Source organism: Spodoptera frugiperda, chromosome 25 (genome assembly GCF_023101765.2).
Source record: "Spodoptera frugiperda isolate SF20-4 chromosome 25, AGI-APGP_CSIRO_Sfru_2.0, whole genome shotgun sequence".
Taxonomy (NCBI): Eukaryota; Metazoa; Arthropoda; class Insecta; order Lepidoptera; family Noctuidae; genus Spodoptera; species Spodoptera frugiperda.
The window spans coordinates 12,995,713-13,021,250 of NC_064236.1; the positions used below are offsets into that span (position 1 = coordinate 12,995,713).

At 34.4% G+C, this 25,538-nt stretch overlaps 1 protein-coding gene across 4 annotated transcripts; it reads left to right on the top strand.

Moving 5' to 3' along the window:
- Window positions 1-485: 485 nt before the first annotated feature.
- Window positions 486-25,514, top strand: LOC118261817 (peptidoglycan-recognition protein 3). 4 transcript variants are annotated; one of them, XM_035572788.2, is made up of 6 exons: window positions 486-852; window positions 13,188-13,346; window positions 19,355-19,516; window positions 22,439-22,637; window positions 23,499-23,611; window positions 23,853-25,514. In XM_035572788.2, exons 1-6 carry the CDS (start codon window positions 618-620, stop codon window positions 24,167-24,169), a joined length of 1,185 nt encoding a protein of 394 aa, XP_035428681.2. In that variant the 5' UTR covers window positions 486-617; the 3' UTR covers window positions 24,170-25,514. The 4 variants fall into 4 exon arrangements, with proteins under 4 accessions (XP_035428681.2, XP_035428691.2, XP_035428702.1 ...); XM_035572809.2 differs by lacking the exon at window positions 486-852 and adding an exon at window positions 7,472-7,629; XM_035572817.2 differs by lacking the exons at window positions 486-852; window positions 13,188-13,346 and adding exons at window positions 7,484-7,629; window positions 9,160-9,312.
- Window positions 25,515-25,538: the final 24 nt, after the last annotated feature.

A 25,538-nucleotide genomic window follows, 5' to 3' on the forward strand; every position in this document is an offset into this window, starting at 1 on the left:
ACATGACCAATAGGTCGCAATGATTAATTTCATCGTCTGTTTATCAGATTACGCGTGGTAACGATAAAATGTAGGATACAGGGTACAAATATCGGGAGAAGATAGATGAACCTGAAATACCCTAATACTTACCTGCCCCTAGATACAAATTGCAAATTACATACCTATAACAATGTATCTACAGCAAAGGCTACCTATCTATGAAAACTTGTTACACTTGTTTCACTTTGCTTTTTTATCACCAGACGAGCTGATAACGTAATTAGTGATAAAACTTCTAATGGTGCCGTCGTACCTAATTGAATATGAACCAAACTTTATATTTATTTAGAATATTCCAATAATAAAAGTAAGTATTTCAAGAAAAAATAAGAATGAGATAAAATTATAATATTAGTGATTACCAACTTTAAGTATCTGCTCGCTAAAGAGAATGCAGATAAGCGAATAAAACACTGGGTTGCTAAACTTATCAATGGCAGCCGCATTCAAAGCCGCGAAGTTAGTCGCGCTGCGGACAACGAAGCGAGTTGACGTCCGAACAGTTAATCATCAGATTACGTCACGCCTTTGTGGTCGGGTTTTCCACGACCGTCACAGAGTACGATAAACAGTCTATGTCGGCGATGTGGAACGAAGGGGACCCTCGGCGCGAGCTGCCCAGCCACGAGGTGGCCATGGGCCGGTCGCCCGGTGCCGAGGTGGTGGTGCTGGACGACCGGGTGATCGAGGCGGCGTCGCGCGCGCAGCCCGGCGTCACCAACATCAACGTCACCAAGTCCTCGCGCCTGCACATCGGGCCCAAGTTTGTGTCGGTCACCCAGAACATCGACAACACCGAGGTGGTCAAAGGTGAGCATTTAATCACATCTATGTAAACAAAGCGATTTCCTCAGCGTGCTGTTTGCCGACCCGCTCTGTTCACATCCACATATTGCGATATTTACACATATCGGAGCTTGCGCACATTAATTTTATTTATATTGGCACCACCTTGTTATGATAACTTCAAAATGCGTCCGTTTTGCCTGCATATTATTATGTTTCTCGTATGTATGATCCTTTTCTGTGGAAGCTATGCCGTCATGTTTAGCGAAATAATTAGTTCATATTTTCCTGCTTTAGGTAATAGTTTCTTCATAAGTATTCAACATAATATTGTTTATAGAGCTGAGATGAGTTTAACGATAACATTTTTTTAATGATTACCAAACTCGTATTAGGTTCTTTTTTGGGCCAACAAGATTTAGGTAGGTATGTTTTGTTGTAGTTTTTATTTGTTTCTCTTGAGAAGTCATAGACATAAATGATGTGTGGATATACTACGAGCGATAAGGACATCATAAATTCATAACACATGGAATATAATCTAAGTGTTTAATGTGGACATAAACGCCTTTTAATAGTTTCTTATTTGTGTCTTATATGTACTTAGATTTCATAAAATAATAATTGCTTCGACTCGTTGTCTGACCTTGACAATAACATCTGATACCAAGAAGTTGATGCGCTCTAACCTAAGCTAAGTGTTTACCTACTACATATTTAGAAACCCGTACTTGTTAATTTAATTATATTCGTGTTTAGAATCATTTTGGATTAACCAAAAGAACATAGGCACATATGAATCTTATACCGTGTAATATAAGGCTGATTATGAACAACGGGACAGGTTTTTGACATGAGTGTGCAACACGGACCACTTGCATGTCCAGTGCGTATGAACGCACCTTTAAATGTTGGAATAAACAAAGATCAAACATGGCTGCTTGGAACGTCACACGGGAAAAACATTAAGACGGGCAAGACTTATAACAATGGTTTCATAACCAACATCTTACGTTTACAGAATATCGATTAGGTATTGCCTTATCACCCTGGGAATACCTAGGTCATATAGATAGTTGAACTTATTCGATCAATTAGCTTTACTGCTGATGCACGATTGGATACGTCTAAAGATGACTAATTAATATTGTGTAGGTAAACGTTGATGATTTCTGTTATTATTTCTGTGTGCTCCGTCTTCGGCCACATCGTTGGTTCGCCGTCCTGGCAGTAAGCGGGTTGGTGGCCAAACACAGACTTATCAACGTCAAAAAAAGTAAATAAGAACACAATTGTTTTTTTTCACCCCGACACGCAGACAATGTGGCGATAAAGTTTGAGTGCAATAAATGCTTCTCCTTTTAAACAGTTAACTATTACTGTTTTTGCTCAAAAGTAACAGAAGTAGTCCAAAATAATATGAATCAGTATACCTACCTGCTCACACCTTCGATTCATATGCGTAGCCAAAGTATAATATGTACACGTATGCTATAGTACCGGCATGATAACATAATGTATTTGTTCAGTTTCCTCTTCACATTTTAAATACATACATACATTATACAGTAAATCTAGAAATACTACAATTTAAAAATATTCGAAGATCAAGTAGGTAGAGTTATGACTAATCACTAATCCATTCTGTCATCACAAATTCGGAGGTTAAGAATATGTCGCGGGGCTAGCCCATAATATTATTAACAGTAACAAAATGGATGCATAACAACAACTATGACGTCATCTTACTATAGTGCATGAGTGTGAGAGAGACAGTGTAATGTTGCGCCTACCTTTAAGCAACCGTAAGACGTGTTCTTTCAAAAAAGTAGTGTTCAATAACATAACGAAGATTCAATTTTTCTCTCGGGACATATGTATACTTACACAAATATGATAGGATTTGTAGATATTAAATTTACTTAATGAATATCATATTAAAATTTTGCCACACCTAAATTATTTTTCTGTATAGCTCATTTTATGTAATACATACGATGAATTAGTTGTCTAAGAATGAAATTATGTCATTACTGTAATCACGTCAATAATACAGTTAGCACATTCATGGCTTTATTCAAATTACAAAATATGAAATGTATTTTACTCATTCATTGTAATCACGTCAATCAGGGGCCTTAGTCTGCTAACGACTAAGCCCCAGGTCACCCGTCTGCTCATTTGCCTGCCATACCATAAAAAAACAAATCTACGCTATTTCTTACTAAGTATTTCCAATAATAAAGAATAAGGAAATCCCAATAAAAATACCTTTCAAGAGACACTAATTTTAATATTTGGACAATTCAATTAACTCATGTAATTGAGTAATAGATAGGAAAGTAATAAATAGGTACCCATTTCATTACACCAATTTTATGAACCACTCTCTTCCCCAAAAACGAATGCACAACGCAGATGCACTTGTGACTCATTTGGTGTTACCAGACTACCAGAGGTATCCAAGGGCAACGTTGATCGCTATAGTGCAGTTTTTATATTGAGGTTATTTTTGTTGGATTGCAGTTGTCTAAGCGTGACTGGCAAAATACAAAGTACTTATTAATACACTGCCGCACTCAGAAACATTGAATGATTATTATTTATGATATATTAGATTATGATGCAAAGAACAAGAAATGTCAGAATTTTTCCCGAATTTTCTTTGCTATAAACATCGCGGAGCTCAAAACCTTTCCAACGAATGCAAAACCGTGGAAAACGGTTTGTGAGTTCTGATGTTATAGCTTTAGGAAGGAAAACTCGACTTATTTTTATATTATAGATAATTTATAGCCTGAAATGTAATAAATGCACTCAGGAATAATGTAGCTTTGTACCAGTGAACAAAATTTTAGGCTTGGATCATTAGTTCCAGAGATTATCCATTACATACACACTTACAAAATTACTTCTTTATAATATTAGTAAGTATAGACAAGTTCAGGTTTCAACGTTTGTCTTGTCAGTGGTGTCTAAATAATCTTAGAAAATACATATAACTTGGAAAAAGTCATATTAGGCGACCATAACTTGTACCTACACTATTATCAATACCGTACAAGACAAACTATAAGGAGCAGCAGCTTTTGATTTAATACATGATCTACCACAATTTCCTCAAAGATCTCGTATCTTGTCGATCAAATAGGGCTTTTGACTAATAGAATTAGTTATACTACCTAATGCTTGCGTCGATTTCTGCGTCGCATTAAGCAAAAATATAACTTGGGTTTGTTAGTTGCGAAATTCTCAGTAAGATAAACTCTAAACAACAACAACATAGATAAATACAACATGACTTCTTTTTAATAATCTTTTTAAGATGTAGTCAAAGGTGATGAGGCGAATGAAAAAGAGGGGAAGGGGAATTTTCAGCCATTTATCAGCACAGGTCTAGATTCTGGGCTTTGAAGCGCTGAAAATCGAATAATAATAATACTTTGCTCGTCCTGGAATAAAGCACTAAATCCTTTGCTCGGCAATTTTGCTTGCGGCCAAATAAGCAAAAATGAAATAATTATAAGCTCAATTTATCTTATTGGTTACTATCATATCTTCACCACTTCAGGAGATGATTTTAATTTTGATACATTATGCTCTATCACAGAGCACCCCCAAGTTAGAAGGTTATCATCACAAGTTATACAGTACACACTATTTGGTATTATCTATCACCTCAATAATATACGCTTTTTACAGCGCACAAGATAACAAGTAAATTAACGATTATTTTGGAATAGGCGCAACGATATCACGCGGATATGAAAGTGGATTATTTTCATAAAGTGACAATAAATTTAATACGGTACTCATATTTATTAGAAGCTTATAAATACTTTTTTTGAAAAATATTCCGTGTGTTGCTGTGTGTCTTAGGAAAATACATTAGCACAACAACCCCGACTCCTCTCGAAGGTAGGAGGAATCGGAAAAGCAGACACATTAGATGGAGACTGGGCAGCTCCGTTCTCTGATAAACCCTTTTGACTGATTATCACAAATCTATAGTCTAATAATTGGCAACCGTGCCTGTGGTCTGTCACGCAACCTGTAGCTGGTTCGATTCCCGCACGGAACAACTCTTTGTGTGATCCACAAATTATTGTTTCGGGCCTGGGTGGTGGATGTTCACGTGAAATTGTATACATATTTGTAAACGCACCCACGACACAGGAGAAAATCCTATTGTGGTGCAATGTTAAAAAAAACATAGGCCAGCAGTGGACTGAAATGGACTAAATATTTTAAGCTATCCAACTGCCGATAGGGAAAGATAAAGACGTATCTACCTAATGTTTACTGCTTGCGTTATATTTGTCACACGGAAGACTGACCTAAGGAGATATGCTTTCTAATTAATATTGGACTTGGCTAAAACAACTTGATAACTGGCAATACGTTCAATTTTGATAGATCCTGAGTCGAATGGTACTGCTTATCTGTTATCATGTAGTAGCTACTCCCACGCGGTTTCTCCCGCTCCTCGCTGACAGTAGCGTGATGTTTTACAGCGTAGACTTTCTCGATAAGTGGGCTATCCAACACTGAAATAATTATCATGCAAACACAAACTCTTCAGCTTTATATATTAGTATAGATATAACATAGATAAAATGTTGACAATAATCATACTCAACTAGGTACATATTTTTGCTATTTTCTGTATGAATTTGTTCCCAGTATTTTTTTTATTCAGGGTTTCGCATGAGTGATCTTTGCCCCTCCTTATGGCCTTGCATTTTCTGAGATAAGGACATGATACGTAGATAGGGATGACGCTCTTCAACGCTCGCATTATTGTATTAACCGGCTAATTATCATTACTTGATTCGTCGTTATATGAAAACGAAGAAAAACAAGAATAAACTGTAATGGTGGCTCCTAGAACTTTTAAATGCAAAAAAGTGACATACCTACCTAACCTAGATCCTTGGCCTGTTCTTACTCTTTCAGCATTCTTCATACGTCGTGGTTGCTTGTAGTAAAATGTAGCTTTTCGATTTATTAATATCAGTTTTATGATATCCTAGTACACTTATATTTTATTCAGCTTGGTATTTGACAGTTTTGGAAAATGCATTCCATATCATATCTGCATGTGTAAATGCATGCCATATCCACGACTTCCACCGAGTCATTCACTGCTGGACATAATCTTCCCCTAAATGTCATACAATGATCACGAAAGAAACACCTTTGCATCACGCATGAAATTTTTATGTGATGAAGTGCATTATCATTATTTTTTTTTAAAAACCCATTTCGTTTTTGATAAATAATATCATTTAAGCCTGCATACCAAATTAATAAATCATAGGTACTTTATTTTCGTTAGTAATTATTTAGGACAAGTGATCTATCATATAATAAATTATCAACTTGAATTTCACGTGTGAGATATGTAATAATAAACATTATGCAACAATTGATTGAAATTGCCTCGAGTACTTTCTTAGGTGCTTAGAGTAACAATACAGGCTTATTGAATAATTCAGAATGAGGGTATTTGAACGACCGGTGCATTGAGCCAGATGTTTAATGTTCTGTGGGAAAATGTACCTTATGTGCCATTCTCATACCCAAATCTTTTTATCCTAAAATCCTCTGAAATCTCAAACTCTTACTGACTAAAAAGCACTCCGAATTGTCGCGCCTTATGAAACAAAAAAAAATACTAAATATAACTTGTTTAATGCTATAAGTGTGAGAGAGCCATGCTTTGGCCCGAATGGGCCGGCTCGGCCGGAGTGATACCACGCCCTTAAAGAAAACTGACATGAAACAACAATTGCGTGCATGAAATACCTACTATGTATTAAAAAATAACAAAAACATAATACTTAATTATTGTTTGATGACTTAAAATATAGTCTAATTACTCATTACCTCAGCTATAGATAATTTTTAGGGGATTTTATTGTTACCTAAGATTATAATCGACTAATATTAATTAGGCTTATAAAAAAATAAACGAGATAATGAATGAAAATAAGTGAAAATTTAGTCTAATCCTACGAGGAAAATCATGAACCTACATTGTCTGTTATTTAAGTCAGGCCAACCCGCATTGAGCAAGCCTAGTGATAAATGCTCAAACCTTCTCCGAGCGAGAAGAAGCCTTTGGTCAGCAGTGGCCACTTACTTATAGCCTGTTGATGTACTCGTCACGAACGCAAGTCCTGAGATCAATCTAACTCAAGCTGTAAAGTAGACTATCTCTTCGTAAACGTATAAAGAAAATTCTAGAAAAGTTATACATATATGTAATAGAGAAACTTTATGTGTACACATAAACTAAGTACATAACATGTATTTATTAATCTACAGTAAAATCAAGTTGTCACTCAGACAATGATTTTGACCTAAACTAAAAACCTTCCAGAAATTAGGATTAAGGTAAGTAGGTAAATATGATAACAATATAATAATCTTTTGTAAATGCATTACGTTTCAATTTGCATACACACAATGACTTTATTTTTAACGTAGGTACTTAATTGATTACGTTATCAAATTAGGCAAAGTGTAATTGTTAATATTGTTCTACGATTACTGATAAGCTAAACTGTCCTACTCCCTTATCTATTTGTTATCACTGGGTCAATTTAACTTTCTAATTTTTAAACAATATAAAATTTATCTAACTTTACAGTAAATTACCGGAGTTATCGCAGATAACCAAATATGAATCAAATAAAAACTCACGTCTAATGAGTTTAGTTACAGTGATTAGTTGAGTTAGCCCTGAACGTGACCGTTGTTCAATAAAATAAAAAAATAAAATGCTGTGCAGAAATGGTGTGTATTCTAATATACCTAGTACTTCTAATTCACTTCTAATGAATATAATTAATTATAATTACAATTAATATAAGTAATTAATTTATAACTTAGTTTAATAATTTAATTTATTTTATTAAATAATTATTAATTTTAAAATTACAATAGTGCATGCCAAAAGCATAATCAGTGTATTGGATACTTAACTAAATCAAAGTTACATACATATATTTGTACGATAAAACAATTGTATAATACACACAAGTGCACTATCATTCGTGATATGAAGGAAGGTCAAACTGGTGTATTGTTACAGAATTAAAACTAATAATCAAAGTCATTGTTATTTCACTATCACAGTTAGTTTAAAGACAACTTCCTATTAAACCAATAGTTTTTTTTTATAAGACAAAGATATCTGCTGTCGCTTAAAGTACCATAAATCTGAAAAGAAAAAATAAAGAAAAATTTTTTTTTTTTTTAGAATATTTTGAACTCAAATTGACTTTTCAATATGCATTGAAGTTAGAATTAATTTTATATTATTATATACCAACTATAACCTTGGTATACATCGTGTATTTACCTCATTCGGTTCACTGTTATCCTTTGGGCATGCGTACAATTTGAGGTATCTAACTAACTAAAATAATTCATCTTTGTCTCAACAAGCTTGATGTTTCACATTATTAAAAAAAACACAACTAATGATATGCTTTTAAAACTTTGACTTATTTTTCAGAGTATTAAAGCCGTCACAGACCTAGCTATAATATATTGTATTAATATATATTATCGTATATATATGTAGCTAACTCAGCATCACGATCATAAAGACCTGAGATTTTGAGATAATGTATATTATTTGTTGTCTCCATTTATTAAAGGTTATTCTGGTACGGTACCACAAAACAACAAAAACAGCATTAATATGCTGTTTATAGTGTAATAATTATATTACAAATTTTGCAATGGGAATAAGGTGAATAATAATACCTTTAATAATAATCGGTCTAAATATTGTTTTACGCCACATTCATCAAATGCAGATCAAATAGATTTTTGTTAATTTTCTTGTTCATATACCTATATAATCATAATCAACCGTAGCCAAATAGCTGGCGTCGTAAATAATATATCAATTTTTTACGGTTATAATAATAACATATTTATTAATTTATGTAAATAAATGTAAGTAAAAATAATATACACACATTATCACAAATACCATAGACAATGTCCACAATAGGTAGTATTAGGTACATTACAAAATATTTACATTTGGGTTGTTTCATTTCTGTTAATTATCTGGAAAGCTATACTATAATATATATCAATATATAATTATAGCTAAGTCAGCGTCAGCTTCAATAGGAGGTACATTTGTAGCGTTATTTTAACCGATAGGGAAACAAAATTTTTTCCCAAATTCTAGATTTTTAAAGTGGTCTGTGCTTAGTGCTTACTGAAATGTGTGAAGTCACTAGGATAATATTATTTGTAATTATAATAATACCATCTTAATTGATTAATTACGATCTTGTGTAGTTGAAAATCCGTCCGATGATGACGAGACCTTCGAGAGAAATGAAGGAGATCATATTAGGTTGCTGGTGAGACAAGATAATGAAAGCAACAGAGGGGTCTTGGCAACACTAGCGGAACGCCATTTTCCAACGTTTACAAGAATAATTCGATTAGGTTTGAACCTTTTTGTAAAGTTAAATTACTTACTTGCACGCTCAGAGTCATTTAATGGTTACTTAACCCAGTCCTTAGCAATTGTTTTCGATACAAAATCGTTACTAAGGAATAGTTTAAGTAATCAATAAATGTGGCTGAGTGTGGCAGTTAATCACATATTTGTCTATTTTTTTTTTATTGTTTATTATTATATGCCGTGTTCCTCTTTGCGTCTCTTTGAAATATTTGTAACCTATGAGTATAAATACTCCGGTGGTTCATTCTTGTTAAATAAGACTGGTTTATACCCTTTACCCATCAAATTTCCCAACGCAAGGGACATTCGGTAAGTCATATTTGTGTTATACCTGTATACTTACCAAAGATTTTAATGATGTATAACATAATCTGCCAATGTTACTAAACTCGTAATTGTAACAAGCCTGTATACATGGTGGTTGTTCTGTCTTTTCTCTAAAACCTTATTAACTTGCATAGTAACTAATAATAATTTAATTATTAACCCGAGTCTTGGAAGCAGCTAATTGAATTCTACCATTCTAGGATATTAGTACCAAAAAGCAGCTTTTCCGTATATTTTTATTATGCTCAGTGTACCGTTAAGTCAGCCTTCGTCATCTCTAAGATTTTTCATTTACGGCGCATTCCAATAACCTACCGATCGGTAGATTTGCCTACCAGCAATAGAATTATGACATAAGCTCCATACAAAATGTGTCAAAATTCTACCTCTGGTAGGCAAATCTGCCGATCGGTAGGTTATTGGAATGCGCCGTTATAGCGTTTCGGCCATACATGATTTTACCTGTAAATCACTTAGGCACTTGTCAGTCACAACGCAGACTATTTTTCTTTCTTTTCAAGACAGAGAGCTAACTTACGAGTAAATTAAGAAGCAGTTTGGTTGTACGGATCAATCCAGTACCGATGGATGCAAAGTTAACTTGCAAACCAACATAATCGGCTTTTTGTCAGTGACTGCATCAGGTCACAAAAAATTAATACATGTACCAATTTATTTTAAATTTTATTATTATTCAAATATTTATAACAATTAAATAAATCCTTATTAAGGATATACAGTGAAACTTGGTTAAGTGAACCTGGATAAGTGAGAAACCTCCACAACTGGAACTCATACCAAGGTCCCAACACATTTGCACTGAATTACCTCTATTAGTGGGAAAAACAATTCTCTTTATCTGGGATTCGTTCTTTCAATTTATCATCATAGTTACCTCTATAACTGAGACAGAAAGTGAATTTTAAATGCATAAAGCTCAGTAACTGAGTTACATCGTTTTGTTTGCCGACTTACTTATTCTTATTCAATTGCAATGTGCACATAACACATAGTCTTATTTAAGAATCACACCTCTTGATCTGAAATAGCCTGTATTTTCACCTCTATTAATGGAACCCTCTGTAAATGAGACAAATATTTATTTAAGTATATCTGGTTATCTGAGACACTGGGTTAGTGGAATACCTCTATAAGTAATACGAATTTAAAGACCCCTTGATGTCTCACTTAACAAGGTTTCACTGCAATAGAGATTCTTCATTTACATTTAAACAAACAACATTTTTCCTTGAAATATCAGTAGTTAGGCGCTGGTGTAGGAAAGAGCTGGCACTATATAACCAACATAGTTTTATCCTTTTCATGAATACAATATAACTGAAATAAATAAAACAATTACATGAATATGTTTATTGCAATATAGTCCTAATTTATCTATTTATTGTAGTTACCTACATGCACAATTATTGATAGATGTTTCCGTACTAAACCAAGGCGTCATAAAACAATTGTATATCTTCATGCATTATTTACTAATGGTAGTTTAACTAGCATAAACATATATATTTATAAAACAAATTAGAGATAGGTATATTATGATAGATAAGATTGTTATGACTAGGTCGCATTAATAGACGACTGAGTATGAAGTCATTTACTTTTATGTTTTCCTTGGATTTTACAAATAACCAGATGGTTATCACTTGCAGATGCAAATATACCGAGTTTTAAACTTATGCACTTAATAAATCTAACTAGGCATTACTCACTACTTCGTACCCACAAAATATCTGTAAACGCTTCGGAAAATCCTTTCGTAGGGCTTTAGTACCTTAGTGTAAGCACTATCTTTATTAAATACTAGCAAACCACTTACGGCTTCAAACATTTTTTTTTTTCACCTTTTAAACCCTCACTGGACCAAAATTTGCCTAATAGGTCCCGCCCCGAATTTTAGCTAGACTGACGAAAAGCAATTGATGTTTATATGTATAGATACATAATATATAGTGATATACGTCAAACTCCAGCTTCCTCGGCGTAAATAACTTCAGCTGTGCGTCGTCTGTCAATTAGTCACTAATGTAATGGTAGACTTTTATATGCACCTAATCTCTATTGATTCAACTGAATATTATCAGTCAATCACCCTCTGATCAGTCTGTCGCTACAATACAGGGAACCGATGTGACACCTGTTCTCAGATTTGTACTGACCAGCCCCGATGGGCACACTCTCTGAAACTAAGGGAACAGAGAGCGCAACTATCTTTGCGCAAACTCTTGCCCACTATTGTATCACCTGCGTAGTAGGCTAGTCTGGTTAGACAGACTGGCCACCGTCATCCAAATTGATCAGGAGATTTATATACCTAATGTATGGGGAAGCCTCCTATGACTTAACTTAAACCACATATTTGTTATCATCTTAGCTGACAATAAACGAGAAATGAGCGAAATAGGCTCAGTAGTTAAGCTAAAAAGTGCATTATTCTCTTTAAAATGTATATTTTTGTGTAACTCATGTTCAATCTTTTAATTTTAAACCAATACTTCTTTTTAGTTTTTATTAGGCTTTTCGTTTAGTTATAACCAGCGTGAAGTTATGTTTTGTTATAAAATTAATGATTTTATTTGTAAACTTTAATTTAATTTAGTTAAGTACTTTGTAAGATTTATCCATATTACTTTTCTTTGTTACCTACAATATTATGTCAGCACTTCATTACACATTATACTTAAAATGTATTGAGTACAAAGTTTTCTCTTCGCGTACCAGTGAAAATAGCTTCCTTAATACGTAATACAATTTTTAAAATACTGCATGAGGTTTATACCTACTGTTTTATACTGAGCTCCTCCTGGAAAAATGGCACTAAAATCTAGAATAACACTGGGAATGTCTGGGATTACGCGTATGTCTACCGTTTAAAAACTACAGCTGCCCATTGCCCAATTGACAACCTATTTATTGATCGATTTGCAAACCGCGTGTATAATTCTTCTGTCACACTGCGCTGTTTTCCTTAAAGTTTCATTTAGACAGCAAAGTACCAAGCACAGTCAATTAGGTACTCGTAGCAACTCTATTTCTCATTCACAGATCGTAAAACCTTGGTAATTAGCTTAAGTTGACATATACCTACCGAAATTTTATTTGCCAACTAATCACATGACCACTCATTTGAGGCCACGTACAAAAATAAATATAACTAGCTTACTTCACACTGGACCGTTCGAAAATCTTGCATGAGCACGTCAGATTTGACAAACAATAAACGAAAACATGCTAAGATTTTTTGCAAATTTCTAATAAAACAAACCTACTTTTAGATGGGAGTAGTTAACTGGTACCTATGTACCTGTGTACAGTAATTAAATAACATGGGTTTTGTACAAAGTCTGCTTATACACATGGACGGATTCTCAACTAAACATTTCAACTAATGTTTTTATTACTACAAGGACACTTGCGTAAATGACGCTGGTTGCACATCAGCTAAGGCTATTTTCCTTTTAGTCTGATCCGTGGACATTGTTTACTATCCGCGATATTCGTGATGTTTCAGGCCGCATTCTGGGCCTCGAGCTGGTCTCGCCCCAGAACTCCAAGCGGCTCCGCTGTAGCATCGCGGTGTTCGTGTGCTGGGCCTTCGTTGTTGCGTCTGGCCTCACATTCTTCATCTTCCACTTTGCACTGGCAAAACAAGCAATACGTCTAGATCTAGGTAAAATTTTGATTTCTGCCTCTAATAGGCTTAATGTCCATTAGAACACGATTCCAATCCTCCCAAACCCGCTATATTTCCACTAACACTGCTGCTCTACCCTGTCTACTAACAAACTCACCACTAACTGGTTATTATTGAATAATAAACATCAAATGAGTCATATTGCTAACAAGACCAAATTCGGGATGAAAACTCAATAATTATTTTAATTTGGCTAGATATAAAGGAGCCGTGGTACCTGCGACGGGCCCAGTGGCACGCGATGCCTTCTTATGGAATAGACATATTAAACCTACCGGTGTCTTTTGTTCTCATCGGCCATTCTGCAATGGACTTTTGCACTGAAAAATATGACTGCATAAAGGACGTATTGGAAATACAAAGAGATCACCAGCGTCGTGGATGGAATGACATCGGTCCGAATTTCCTAGTTGGTGGGAATGGTCTAGTATTTGAAGGCAGAGGTGCAAACGTTATAGGAGCCATGGTGAAATCGTGGAATACGATTGGTGTTAGTGTCATGTTCATGGGAAACTACATGAACTCAGAGCCAACTCAAGTACAGTTCGACAATGTAAAAGTTCTGCTTGAAGAGCTGGTGAGGAAGGAAGTATTGAGGCCGGATTACACATTATATGGTGCTTGCCAAGTACAAGGGGCAGTGAGGACGCCAGGAATTAATCTTGTGGAACAATTACACAACTTCGAGCACTGGAATCCTGTTAACAAAACGTCGTGCCTCCGAACGTGATGAATTTAAGAAACTCTTTTTATGAAGACATTAAAATAATGTACGAAAAAACTGTGATTGGTCATACAATTTAATGACATGGACTATGTAATTAGTTATACAATTTTAGATGTAGAATAATGATAGTGTTAAGTTCTATACTTATTTACTCGTAGATACTTAGATAGAAGGATATACATAGATGATTGTGCATTTAATTTACTTGGTAACTCATTTTGAAATGTTTACTTAATAAGTTTTTTTTTATATTCGAACTGTTTTACAAAGCCTCAGCGAATTTTGTTAGCAGTCTCGAAATTAAACTTGAAGATTACCTATCTCACTATGGAAGTGATATTTTTTTTGGGATTTAATCCTAGTTTGACCAGCAGGCCCCAGTTGTTGACTAAATGTGTACCGTAAGTTAACCATTCCTAAGCACAGTAAAATTATACATAGAAAAACAAGAACGAATACTTTTTATAATGAAATTAATTTTATTCCCTATCAAGAAATTATCGAGATCAGACAGTAGAAAGCAATTTTTTAGTCTATGTAGTGACTAGTTGCTCCCACTCAGTTTCATCTGCTGCTCAGCTAGAAATCATAATGTGATGTTTTATAGCCTATAATCTTCCTCGATAAATGGACTATCCAACATAAAAATAATCATATAATTTGAACCAGTAGTTCTGGAGATTAGAGCGTTCAAGTAGCAGCAGGTCGTTGACGGTCTGGTCAATTACGAGGACACCTAGCCAAATCATGTATACCCATTGGTACCAGTTGAATAACTTATAAAATATCTTATTTACGCCTCAAAATTCTATAATATTTACAAATAACGGTATAATAAATCTAAATATTAATAAGGACAGAAAATTCATAGAAAAATAAAGCAAATTCAATTTACAATTCAATACACATACACCTTTGCATGTCCGAACACGCTCCTTACTAACATAGCTGCCGAGTAGCAAGTGATGGCGAGAGGTGAAATTAAAATGTTCTTCTTGCCAACACTTTTTGTTTTATTCTAACCATAATGTGATTGATTCGTTTGAGATACTACTCAAAACATGTGACTACCGCAAATATAAATATAAGCTATAAAAATACCTTGTTTTGTTGACGGGGGGGAACCTTCAAAAGGCGCCTAGCTTCTTGGGGAAAAAACTAGGGAGTGTGAGATTTTTGCCTCACTAAAACCTCCCCGGTGGTCACCATTGCACCTAAAGGAGGCACCCGGTCCTCTTAGTAAACTAACCCTACAGGGGCTTAGTCTGCTATTACGTATTAGTCTGCGATTAGTGCGAGAGGGACGGAGCTATGTAGGTTGTATAGCTCCGTCCCTCTCGCACTGCTCAGTGATCGACCATTCAGACACAATTGTAATAGCAGACTAAGGCCCCAGGTCATATGTCAACCTTCCTACACAATAAAAATTCTCGACAATGCGAACTCAAACCTAGAACCATGGGTTCACAGGCACATAGTAATTAGGTGGTAGGTACCTTAATTAGGTACCTAGTACATTAGAAAAACTTCAGTATTTTTTTTTCCTTTCTTGGTTTTAATATCCTACGAGTTTCTTCTTCTTATGAATTTCATCACAAAATCTAAGATTATTTATATTATTTATCTTTAATAATGACTAATAGTTTTAGATTTTATCCCCGAACCACTTTCATGTAATAGGTTGTTCTAAAAATACAGTGCCTAATCTCTAATGATAACTAAGTGTGCCTATATGCACTAAGTCCTTGATCAATTAGATAGAGGAGGCAGGTACTTATGTACGTTGTAATGTACCTAATTATTTTATAATCTTTTTCTCTGATACATAATACCTACTTATGTAGATACATTTAACTATGTACTAATGTCAAACTATTAAAACGGTTTTGTGGGGCTTAGTATATTGTAATGTAATTTATATGGAAAAAGAATAAATAAATAAAAATAAATAAAAGTATATACAAAATTACAGCTGGGTATCTCGCATTCCGAGATTCTTACCTAATTTAACCTTATTTGACTGGACTATATGTGACAAATAGTTCATACAAATTACGTTCTTCAAAGTTATCTGATACATAGCGGCTATCCATACATTGTGAAATTAGAATTTATACTTATTGGATAGAGATTCATAACAGGTAAACATGAGTTGCATTAAATTTTATTGCCTCACATTGAGGTTGGTACATTCCCGAAATATTTTATTCCACTGTAGATGATCACATCACGGCGATATATCAATATATGGCGTTAAAAGGCACGGATTTAAAGGCTTAGGTGAAATCCTCGGATTAATGTAAAATATTTTTGTAATAAACTTGACCAATATTGATAAGTTCATATCGTTTGCTCCGTGAATTTGCTTGTGTTTCGTATCTACACAGTGTAATTTTAAGTCTGTGATTGTACATATTATGTTACGAACTACCAACTACGTAGAAACCTATGTAGGTGCCAATTTAAAAATAAAATATTCATTCCGTTGATTTATTACAATTGCGTTTTTCTTATTTCCATGATAATATTTGATAAAGAAGCAATGTTCGCTTAAAGATTGGGTTAGACTATATTACTATAACCCTACAGTATATTAGGTACTTAATTACCTTTATGTATAGTAGCTATAGGTACATAATTATATTCCCAAACTTGCACGGTTTTTGTAACATTTTTGCGGAAAACATTATATTTATGATAAGGGGCCTTCTGTCGAAATAACTTACTTAGGTACTTACTATATGACCTATACAAACGACTAATACTATAGCATTAATCACTACAGAACAAAATAACACCCGAATAAATACCTACCGGGAAAACATGCTAATTAGAAATTCTACGAAAAGATAAATATTTATAACAAATTTTAGTATTCAATGAATATTATGGTATGATGTTGACAAAAATCATAGGCAATGTTTATAAATAGGAGAAGATAATTAAACCAGAGATAATAAAATAAATGCTTGTTGATAGCATATCTTATTAATTGAATGAAAATCCGTTTACATGTTTGTCTCGATAGCTTGGGTTAATTGATCGATAGGTAATGTCCTTACACTTATTTACTAACGATAAAATGATAAGAGAAACCAACAGTAATTGCAATTGCAGATGTGATACATATATAATTAATTCATTCATATCGTCACGCCTTTAATCTCCGAAGGGGTAGGCAGAGGTGCACATTATGCCACGTAATGTCACTGTGTACACCCACTTTTCACAATTTATGTTGTAAGTCCCATGTAATAGGTGGTGAGCCTATTGCCATATACCGGGCACATTTCCAGACTCCGTGCTACCTCTGAGAAATTTTCGAAAAACCGAAAAAAGCCCAGTAATACTTCGCCCGACCCGGGAATCGAACCCGAGACCCCGAGACCCAGTCGCACTTGCAACCACTCGGCCAACAAGGCAGTCTTATATATATGTATATATATTATACATATTATTGTGTCATGCGTGAAAATATACCTATATTGTAGACGTATCGCCGTTCGCAACCTACTTTAGGTAACGGTAAAACGGGGTGAACAGAATTCAAACGGTGAATAGACATAGGATTGGGGTGAATAGATATTAGAATATTTTCCCAATATTTATTTAGCCCTCTTCTGTATCTATTCACCCCTTGTAGGTATTCTATTCACCCCGTTTTACGGCACTTATGTCGTTAGTTTAGTAATGTCATAATCGCTTGTATTTATAAAGTAAATACTAATTATAATGTTTTATTTTTCGTAAATGCGGTTTCTATATATTTCTATGTGCCCATTTTATTTCTTGCTTACCTATAGGCTATACCTACATATATAGGGTGAGATTTCTTATACGTAAACTTATAATGAGGTACTTAAACTTAATAAACTTTCAGTTTGTACCTTCGACGATTACGAGTAATTGTATACGAGTAGTGTTCTTTACCAAAAAAATTACCTTAATGAGACTTAAGTATTTTTTTAAGACTTGATCAAGTAAGTTAGTTAGAGAAAGTGCCATGGGTTAAATAAATACTTAATAAAAAATAAACAATTATAAAATTGTATTTATTTCTTCTTCACATATGTACAACAGTGAAGTGAATGCCAATGCCTTAAGATAGCTCTAGTCGTTCTGTTCCCCATACCTACATATTTCGGGGTAATTTTCAATCACTGATTGGCATCGTACATCCAAAATTAAACATGAAGTCCCTTTATCTCATCATTAACTTTGTCAGTATGGTTTTAGATTTATAAAATATGAAACCATTCAAAAGTTATAAGCCATCAAAGTCTCCATTTTCTTAATAATTTCAATCAATTGATTCTCCAATCAAAAAGGGTGATTGGACAAAGTCATGCAATGACTTCTCTCGCCTTGGGTGAGGCCAAAAGGAGTGTCAGACTCTTACTGACTAAAAACCACCCGTTCCTTCTCCTGCTTTGAATTGGAGCCCCGGTAACCTGTTACGTTGTCTGCAGCTTCGCGTAGAGAATAAGCCTAGGATATAGATAAGTCTTTAACAGTGGTTTTAGCTGAAATAGACAGAACTTACCTCCATACAAGAAGAGGCTTATGACTTATGATTATGTATGACCAACATTAATGCTTATCTATCTAATCTACATATATCTATTACCTTGTCAACTTGAAAACATCAGACGCCAAGGCACTGAATAAACAATTTCCAGAGTTCCCGATTGTCTCATGATTCAAAAGGTAAATTCTAACTTTTATTAAAAACTGCCAAAGTGTATCTACTGTTTTGATTGTTTGTTTGTTTCGATCTCACACTCTGTGATCTGGCAGTAATCTGGATTTAATTAAATTAGTTTGACTAATGTTCAACAGGACATGCTTACATGCAACAAGAAGTATGGTCACTTAGATACATTCCGTGGGTTCGTGGTTCATTTCAACATCATTATTAAATATTTCAACCGACTGCTATTTCCAATAACCTATCTATCTGCAGATTTGCTTACTAGAGATAGAATTTTGACACATTTTAGAGCTTATGTTAACCACCTGGGGTTTGCTACCTGAGTTAATTACAAGAGACAAGTGTTACTGGGTATTTCGGTTTTGAAATTCGTAGTACCAATTTGAAATTGCAGTCTACACGTAGGGTACCTATGCGTACCGAGTTGCTGCTTATAGTCTGGAAGTATACTCTTTATGAGAAAATGTTCCTACTCGCTTCTGTAATGTGTTATTATGTATATTATTAAAAAAGTGTTATATTTAAAACCTTCTTATTTCATTTCAGACTTACCATTGCCTCGGTACTTATGGGACATAGCGAAAAGTACAACGAGAGCAGAAAGACTGTCGTGCGCGGCCGCTATAGTTGTGCTGGCTGTATGCATAATTTTAATAGTTTACTTCACCGTCGTTTCTAAGAAGCATGCCAATGCTGTGGTAGATGTCGGTAAGAAACGTTTTTTTAACCTTTCCATTTTACAAACTCGGCGTCGTAGATTCTCACACGTATGGCTATGATTTGACAGCCTTATTAATTGTAATAAAATTAATACAACCTTAAATAGGGGAAAGTGGGGTAAACGCGAACGCGGGGTAAACCCGAACCCAATACTTTTAATATGTTAGAAAGATATAGCCGTATATCACTCGCTGGTAACTCAAAGATCACGCCACCACCAGTGCCAGTCAACGTCACGGGAGACACGTACTTTTCAAGGTATGTCAATTTTAATATTTTCAATGCTTTTGATGTAAGTTTTTGATAAATTGAACTTGGTGTAGCTTTATTTCTATTGAGAATAGTTATTTAACCTTTACATAGTGGGAAACTTACATACTAACCATTCAAATGACAGTGACGCATTTGGTAAAAGTTTTATAAACTAAAATATTTTTTCCATTTTATTTTTTTCGGGTAATCTCGAACGTTCGGCACTACCCCTCTCTCCTTTTTTGTTACACACACACACACAACTTCACGCCTTTTATCCCCGAAGGGGTAGGCAGAGGTGCACATTACGGCACGTAATGCCGCTATACAATGTACACCCACTTTTCACCATTTTTGTTATAAGTCCCATGTAATAGGGGGTGAGCCTATTGCCATATCCTGGACACAATTCCAGACTCCGTACAACTACTGAGAAATTTTCGAAAATCCGAAAAAAGCCCAGCAATACTTTGCCCGACCCGGGAATCGAACCCGAGACCCCTTGTTCGGCAGTCGCACTTGCGACCACTCGACCAACGAGGCAGTCTTTTTTGTTAGTTCTCTGTTAATCTTGTTTTTCCAACTACCCACTTGCAAATAAGGTATAGTGTTTTCCAGTCTATGTTGATTTCTTTATAGCACTAAACTATGTTGTCGGGTGGTTTTGATGATGCTAAACATAAAATAAATTGTTTCAGATGCCCCGTAATTATAAAAGAAAAACCGAAATTAAATACAGTTTAGAGGATCTAAAAAGGCTATAGTCGATGTTCAAACCAAGAAACTCAGCATTGGCAGAGCAGCAAATACTTATAATGTTCCAAAAACTACAATTTACCTTAGTAATGTTAATACGTGATTACCCCACTTGGTGTTCGGCTTTACCCGACATCAGTTGGGTAAAACTGAACACTTTTTTGGTCATTTTGTTTTATTTTATTAAAAAAAAATATGATGTTGATTAGTAATACGTTAACTAGATAACTAAAGTTTATAATTCAATAATTAAAGAAACTCTGTGATTTGATTCCACTGTTTTATTTATATTTTCCCTTAGGTGTTCGTGTTTCCACCACTTTCCCCTAATTGTCATACACATAAACACATGCTAACCTTACACATCACGATTCGAAGCACATTCGAATTTCGAAGCCACGAGACGTTTAATGTTTGAGTATTGATATTATATTTATAACCGGTTGCCCAGCCACCGCACCAACCATGGAGTCAAATTAATCGAGTGCCGTCATAAAAAGGCCTAGCACCGAGTTAAATTCTATCGTTGAGGTTTGGCACATAGGAACAAAAAATCTTACAAGAAACTGTCTGTAAGACAGTGGCCACCAACCCTTTCGCATTAGTACTAACGTGCAATATTATTATAGTAAATACTTAGTACTTACGTGTAAGGACAACACGACCTAGTCCTAAGAAGTAAGATATCTTTATTTATAACTAGCTTCCGCCCGCGACTCCGTCCGCGCGTATGTCGGTCTCGCGTGGAAGTTTTATTTCTCCATTTTGAGTAACTCTGACAATGGCATCTTATAAATATCTATTGATTGGACCCAAATACGGCGAGGCCCATAATAATTAAGGAGATCCCTCTATTGAGCTACTGCTGTTGAGCTCGCGTTCTGTAGAATAAAACTGAAAAATAAAGATTTTTTCTACGTATTTTTCAAGGATAGAAAGTATCCTATTTTATACCCACGATAGTAAGGTATAATTATACCAAGTTTCATCGAAATCGAACCGTTAGTTTTCACGTGATGCCTGAACATACAGACAGACAGACAAAAATTTTTTTAATCACATATTTTTATCACATATTTTTCACAGTAACACCCCCTGCTATTTATTTTTTGCCGTGCAACTGAGTCTAGTTTTCAATATTTTCAATGTACAGAATTGACCCTTCTAAAGAATTATTATATGTAAGTATAGATTATGTATACTGTACAGTCCCTGGCCACATTATTAGACGATTTCTTGTTTTTTATCAGATTGTAATTCATTTAGGAGTTCATTCTGTGTATTCAGTACTTTAACATTTAAAAATATGAGTGTAATAATAAACCTATCTAATTTTTTGAGGAAAATTGTACCTAAGTTTTGGATTTGTATCTATTATCAAAATATGGAAATACAGTATTACATGAAATACAGAACTATTGGTTTGAATTGAAAACAATATTTTTGTCGAGGATAACTGAACGCCATTGAAGCAGATTAACGTTTATTGAAGAAGTGATTGAGTGAGTATACTCCCGCGCAGTATCACCACTGCTCGGCTTCTATTTTGGTCTTAGCGTGGCAATAACTCTCGTCGATAAATGGATTATGAAACACTAAAAGATTGTTTCCCATTCGAAGCAGAATTTCGGGAGACTAGTGCGTTTAAATAAAAAAGCTGAAAAATATATTTCCTAAATAAAAATACACTAATATTTTTGACTTACCCATTGAACAAAATAAGGGGTGCGTTTTTTAATGTGGCCGGGGACTGTAGATAATAAATAAGTGATAAAAGTAAAGTAGGTAACTAAATGAACATGATTAACTACTATATTTTCTTCAAGCCTATTAAAGTATTGTTACATAAGGCACAACCTTACCTATGTACACACTTAACACTTATAAATTATTATCTTACAGCTCCACACGAATGGTACATCACCAAAAAGATGTGGCTGGCACCAAAGTTCATAAATGACGAGAAAACTGAGTTTACCCCCGTGAAACTGATCATCATCGCTCACACTGTCAGTCCCGAGTGCAATTTGTTCGTGAATTGCGCAGCTGAGATGGTCAACCTTCAGAATTATTTTACCACCCATTATGGATACGATTTACCGTAAGTACCTAAACTAGTTCTAAAAGGGATAGAACCTACCAACCATTTTTTTTTTTTATTAGCTACTGAACATTAGCCTTTAGCGGCCATCTTCTTTTTGGCAACATGACCCTCGCTCCAATTTTGTGTTACAGTTACCAAAGGAGAAATAAAATACTTTTTACAAAAAAATAAACCGACTTCACTAAAAAAGTTAAAAATAACTTTAATTTCGGAAGTCGGTGTTTCTCGGTATTATTTGTTTGTTACACCGACTTCCGAAATTAAAGTTATTTTTAACTTTTTTATTGAAGTCGGTTTATTTTTTTGTAAAAAGTATTTTATTTCACACTTTTTAGTTGCGATACTCAGTATCGCAACTAAAAAAGTCTTTTAAAATTCTCTATCTCAATAACTACTTTATTTATTTGTATTGTCACAGTCACTTAATTAACTTTATTGTGATTTCTATGTGAGTATGAAGTTCCATTGGCCATTTCTGGTCTTCTTCATCAGTTCCACCTCTTCAAATGTTACTTTTTGACTGTAAATGCTTCAATTCTAGATTAATGTACCAAAATCACTATAATAGTTCCCTATAATATTTGAGGAGTTCCCTCAATTTCTCTACGATCCCATCATCAGATCCTAACTTGGTGACAATGGGACCACCTCAGAACTATCTACTTTCGAACAAAAAAAGAATTTTGAAAATCCGTCGACAATTGACGGAGTATTCGATGAACAAACATACAAAAAAAAACATACAAACAGCCGAACATAGTACCTCCTCCTTTTTGTGAAGTCTACCGACTTCACGAAAATATCGATTACTATAATAACTACTCTTTTTTATGATAACTACTCTTTTTCTCTTTACAGGTATAACTTCGTGATAGGAAATGAAGGAAGAGTTTATGAAGGCCGTAGTTGGGAGATAATTGGTGCACACACCAGTGGATACAACCGTTGCTCTCTTGGCTTAGCGTTTATAGGTATGTAACTATTATTTTTTCTAGAAACTAGTAATGATATCAGGTCTGTGGATAGATTCTATAAAGATTACTTAAATCATTATACATATGTTATTTTTAACACAATAGAAATCTGATATTCTAATATTGGTATTTTTAAAATTGCACGATTATTTTGTTTGTTACTATTTAATATGATGTCTATCTATGTTTACGACAAAGGTAGGTAGGTACATAATTACAAATCAATATTTATGTGCAGGTGACTACCGCGAGGGTTTACCATCTTACTCAAAAGTGACAAGTCTACAACTGCAAAGAGCACAAATGTTATTAGACAAGGGTGTCGAGCTTGGATATATAGACAAAGACTACCAAGTCGTCGGAGCGAAAGATCTGGCTTCCTCATATAGTCCTGGCACCAACCTATACAGAGAGATACAAAAATGGCCCCACTACGCCCATAACAACACATTTAGAGGCAAAACTTGTGAAGAAATATATAACAGGGCACTACCACACACCACCACGTCCACTCCGAGAACAGTAGAAATAAATGAGACAACCACATTGTTATGAGACCAATAAATGACGCAGAAGTTGCTTGATATTTGTATCTATGAGATGTGTGGACGCGTGGGTTACCAGAGAAGTAATAAATAGAGTGTATAATAATGCATGGCCAATCAGAACTTGTATGAATCGTGTCATAGTGGAAGAGATAATACCTAAATATATCTGTGTTGTTGTGCACAATTATAACTGGATCGACCAGCAAGTTCGGTGAAAGCAGGCCTACTTAGTAAGAACACAACTACACAAACAGTACTCACTACTGTACAGTTACTTTAGTCATCCGTGTTATGAGGGTGAACAAGTGATCTAGCCATAAATTATGTTATAAACAGTACTGCTTGACATGTAGGGCTTTACGCTCAATAACATACAAAAAGACATATTATTCTCAAACAGGGATTAGGTAAATAGAAATTACTATATACGAGCCCTGATGGATCCGACTTATACGTCTAGTTTTTAATCTAGTGGCTAATTATAATAACAAATATTTCTATTGGGCCGTATAAATAGCATACTTTAAGCCTTTGTCATTAATTATGCTATGTGTCGAAAAAGGTATTATTGTAGTTTGTATAGTATTTTACGATAACGTTACAATTTGTTATAAGTATTGTTTTATATAAGTTGTGTGTTTTAGGCCATTTTAAAAAATATAATCTTGTTAAATATTGGGACCATCAAGCATCACAAAGAGGCTCTCGACTGAATCTTGGTAAATGTGTCAAAATTTTATTTTTTGTGTACCGTAGAGCTGCAGTTAATTAAAAAGAAATGCACTTAACTGCAGTAGTTTCAATGTAAGTACTTAACTAAAACTAAATATATGATTTACCAATACCATATATCTCTTAGTGATGTGTTGGTGTGCGGATGCGGTTGTCGACTGACTCCAACAGAAGTTAATATTATCACAAATGTCAGTGGTGATGAGGGTACACTAGACTACACGAATACGTCCTAACACCAGTGTCCATGATAATTGTTGCTCTCAATCTTTAACTTTTCACCATTTAAGTACATTACGAGTTAAATGCAAGAATAGATGTGCCTATTTCTAAATAGGTACACTCAAAATAACTTGTAACGCTAATTAAAAATTGTCACACATTTTAGTCAATGTATATTGTAAATTTAATAATTTAGCACTAATTAAAAATGTATTGAAATTATTCGTATATGTGTGACCTTATGAACGAGTAGGTATTAAAAAATTGTTAACTGTGACAATCGGTGAACCCAGATAACCTTAGACCGTCCGGTGGGTTTTCCCAAATATTGATAAATGATGATAGATAATTATGATGTTTTATATTATACAGTTTTTAATAAAAAATATATTTTTAAACTGATGTTTTCATATTGCGTTTCC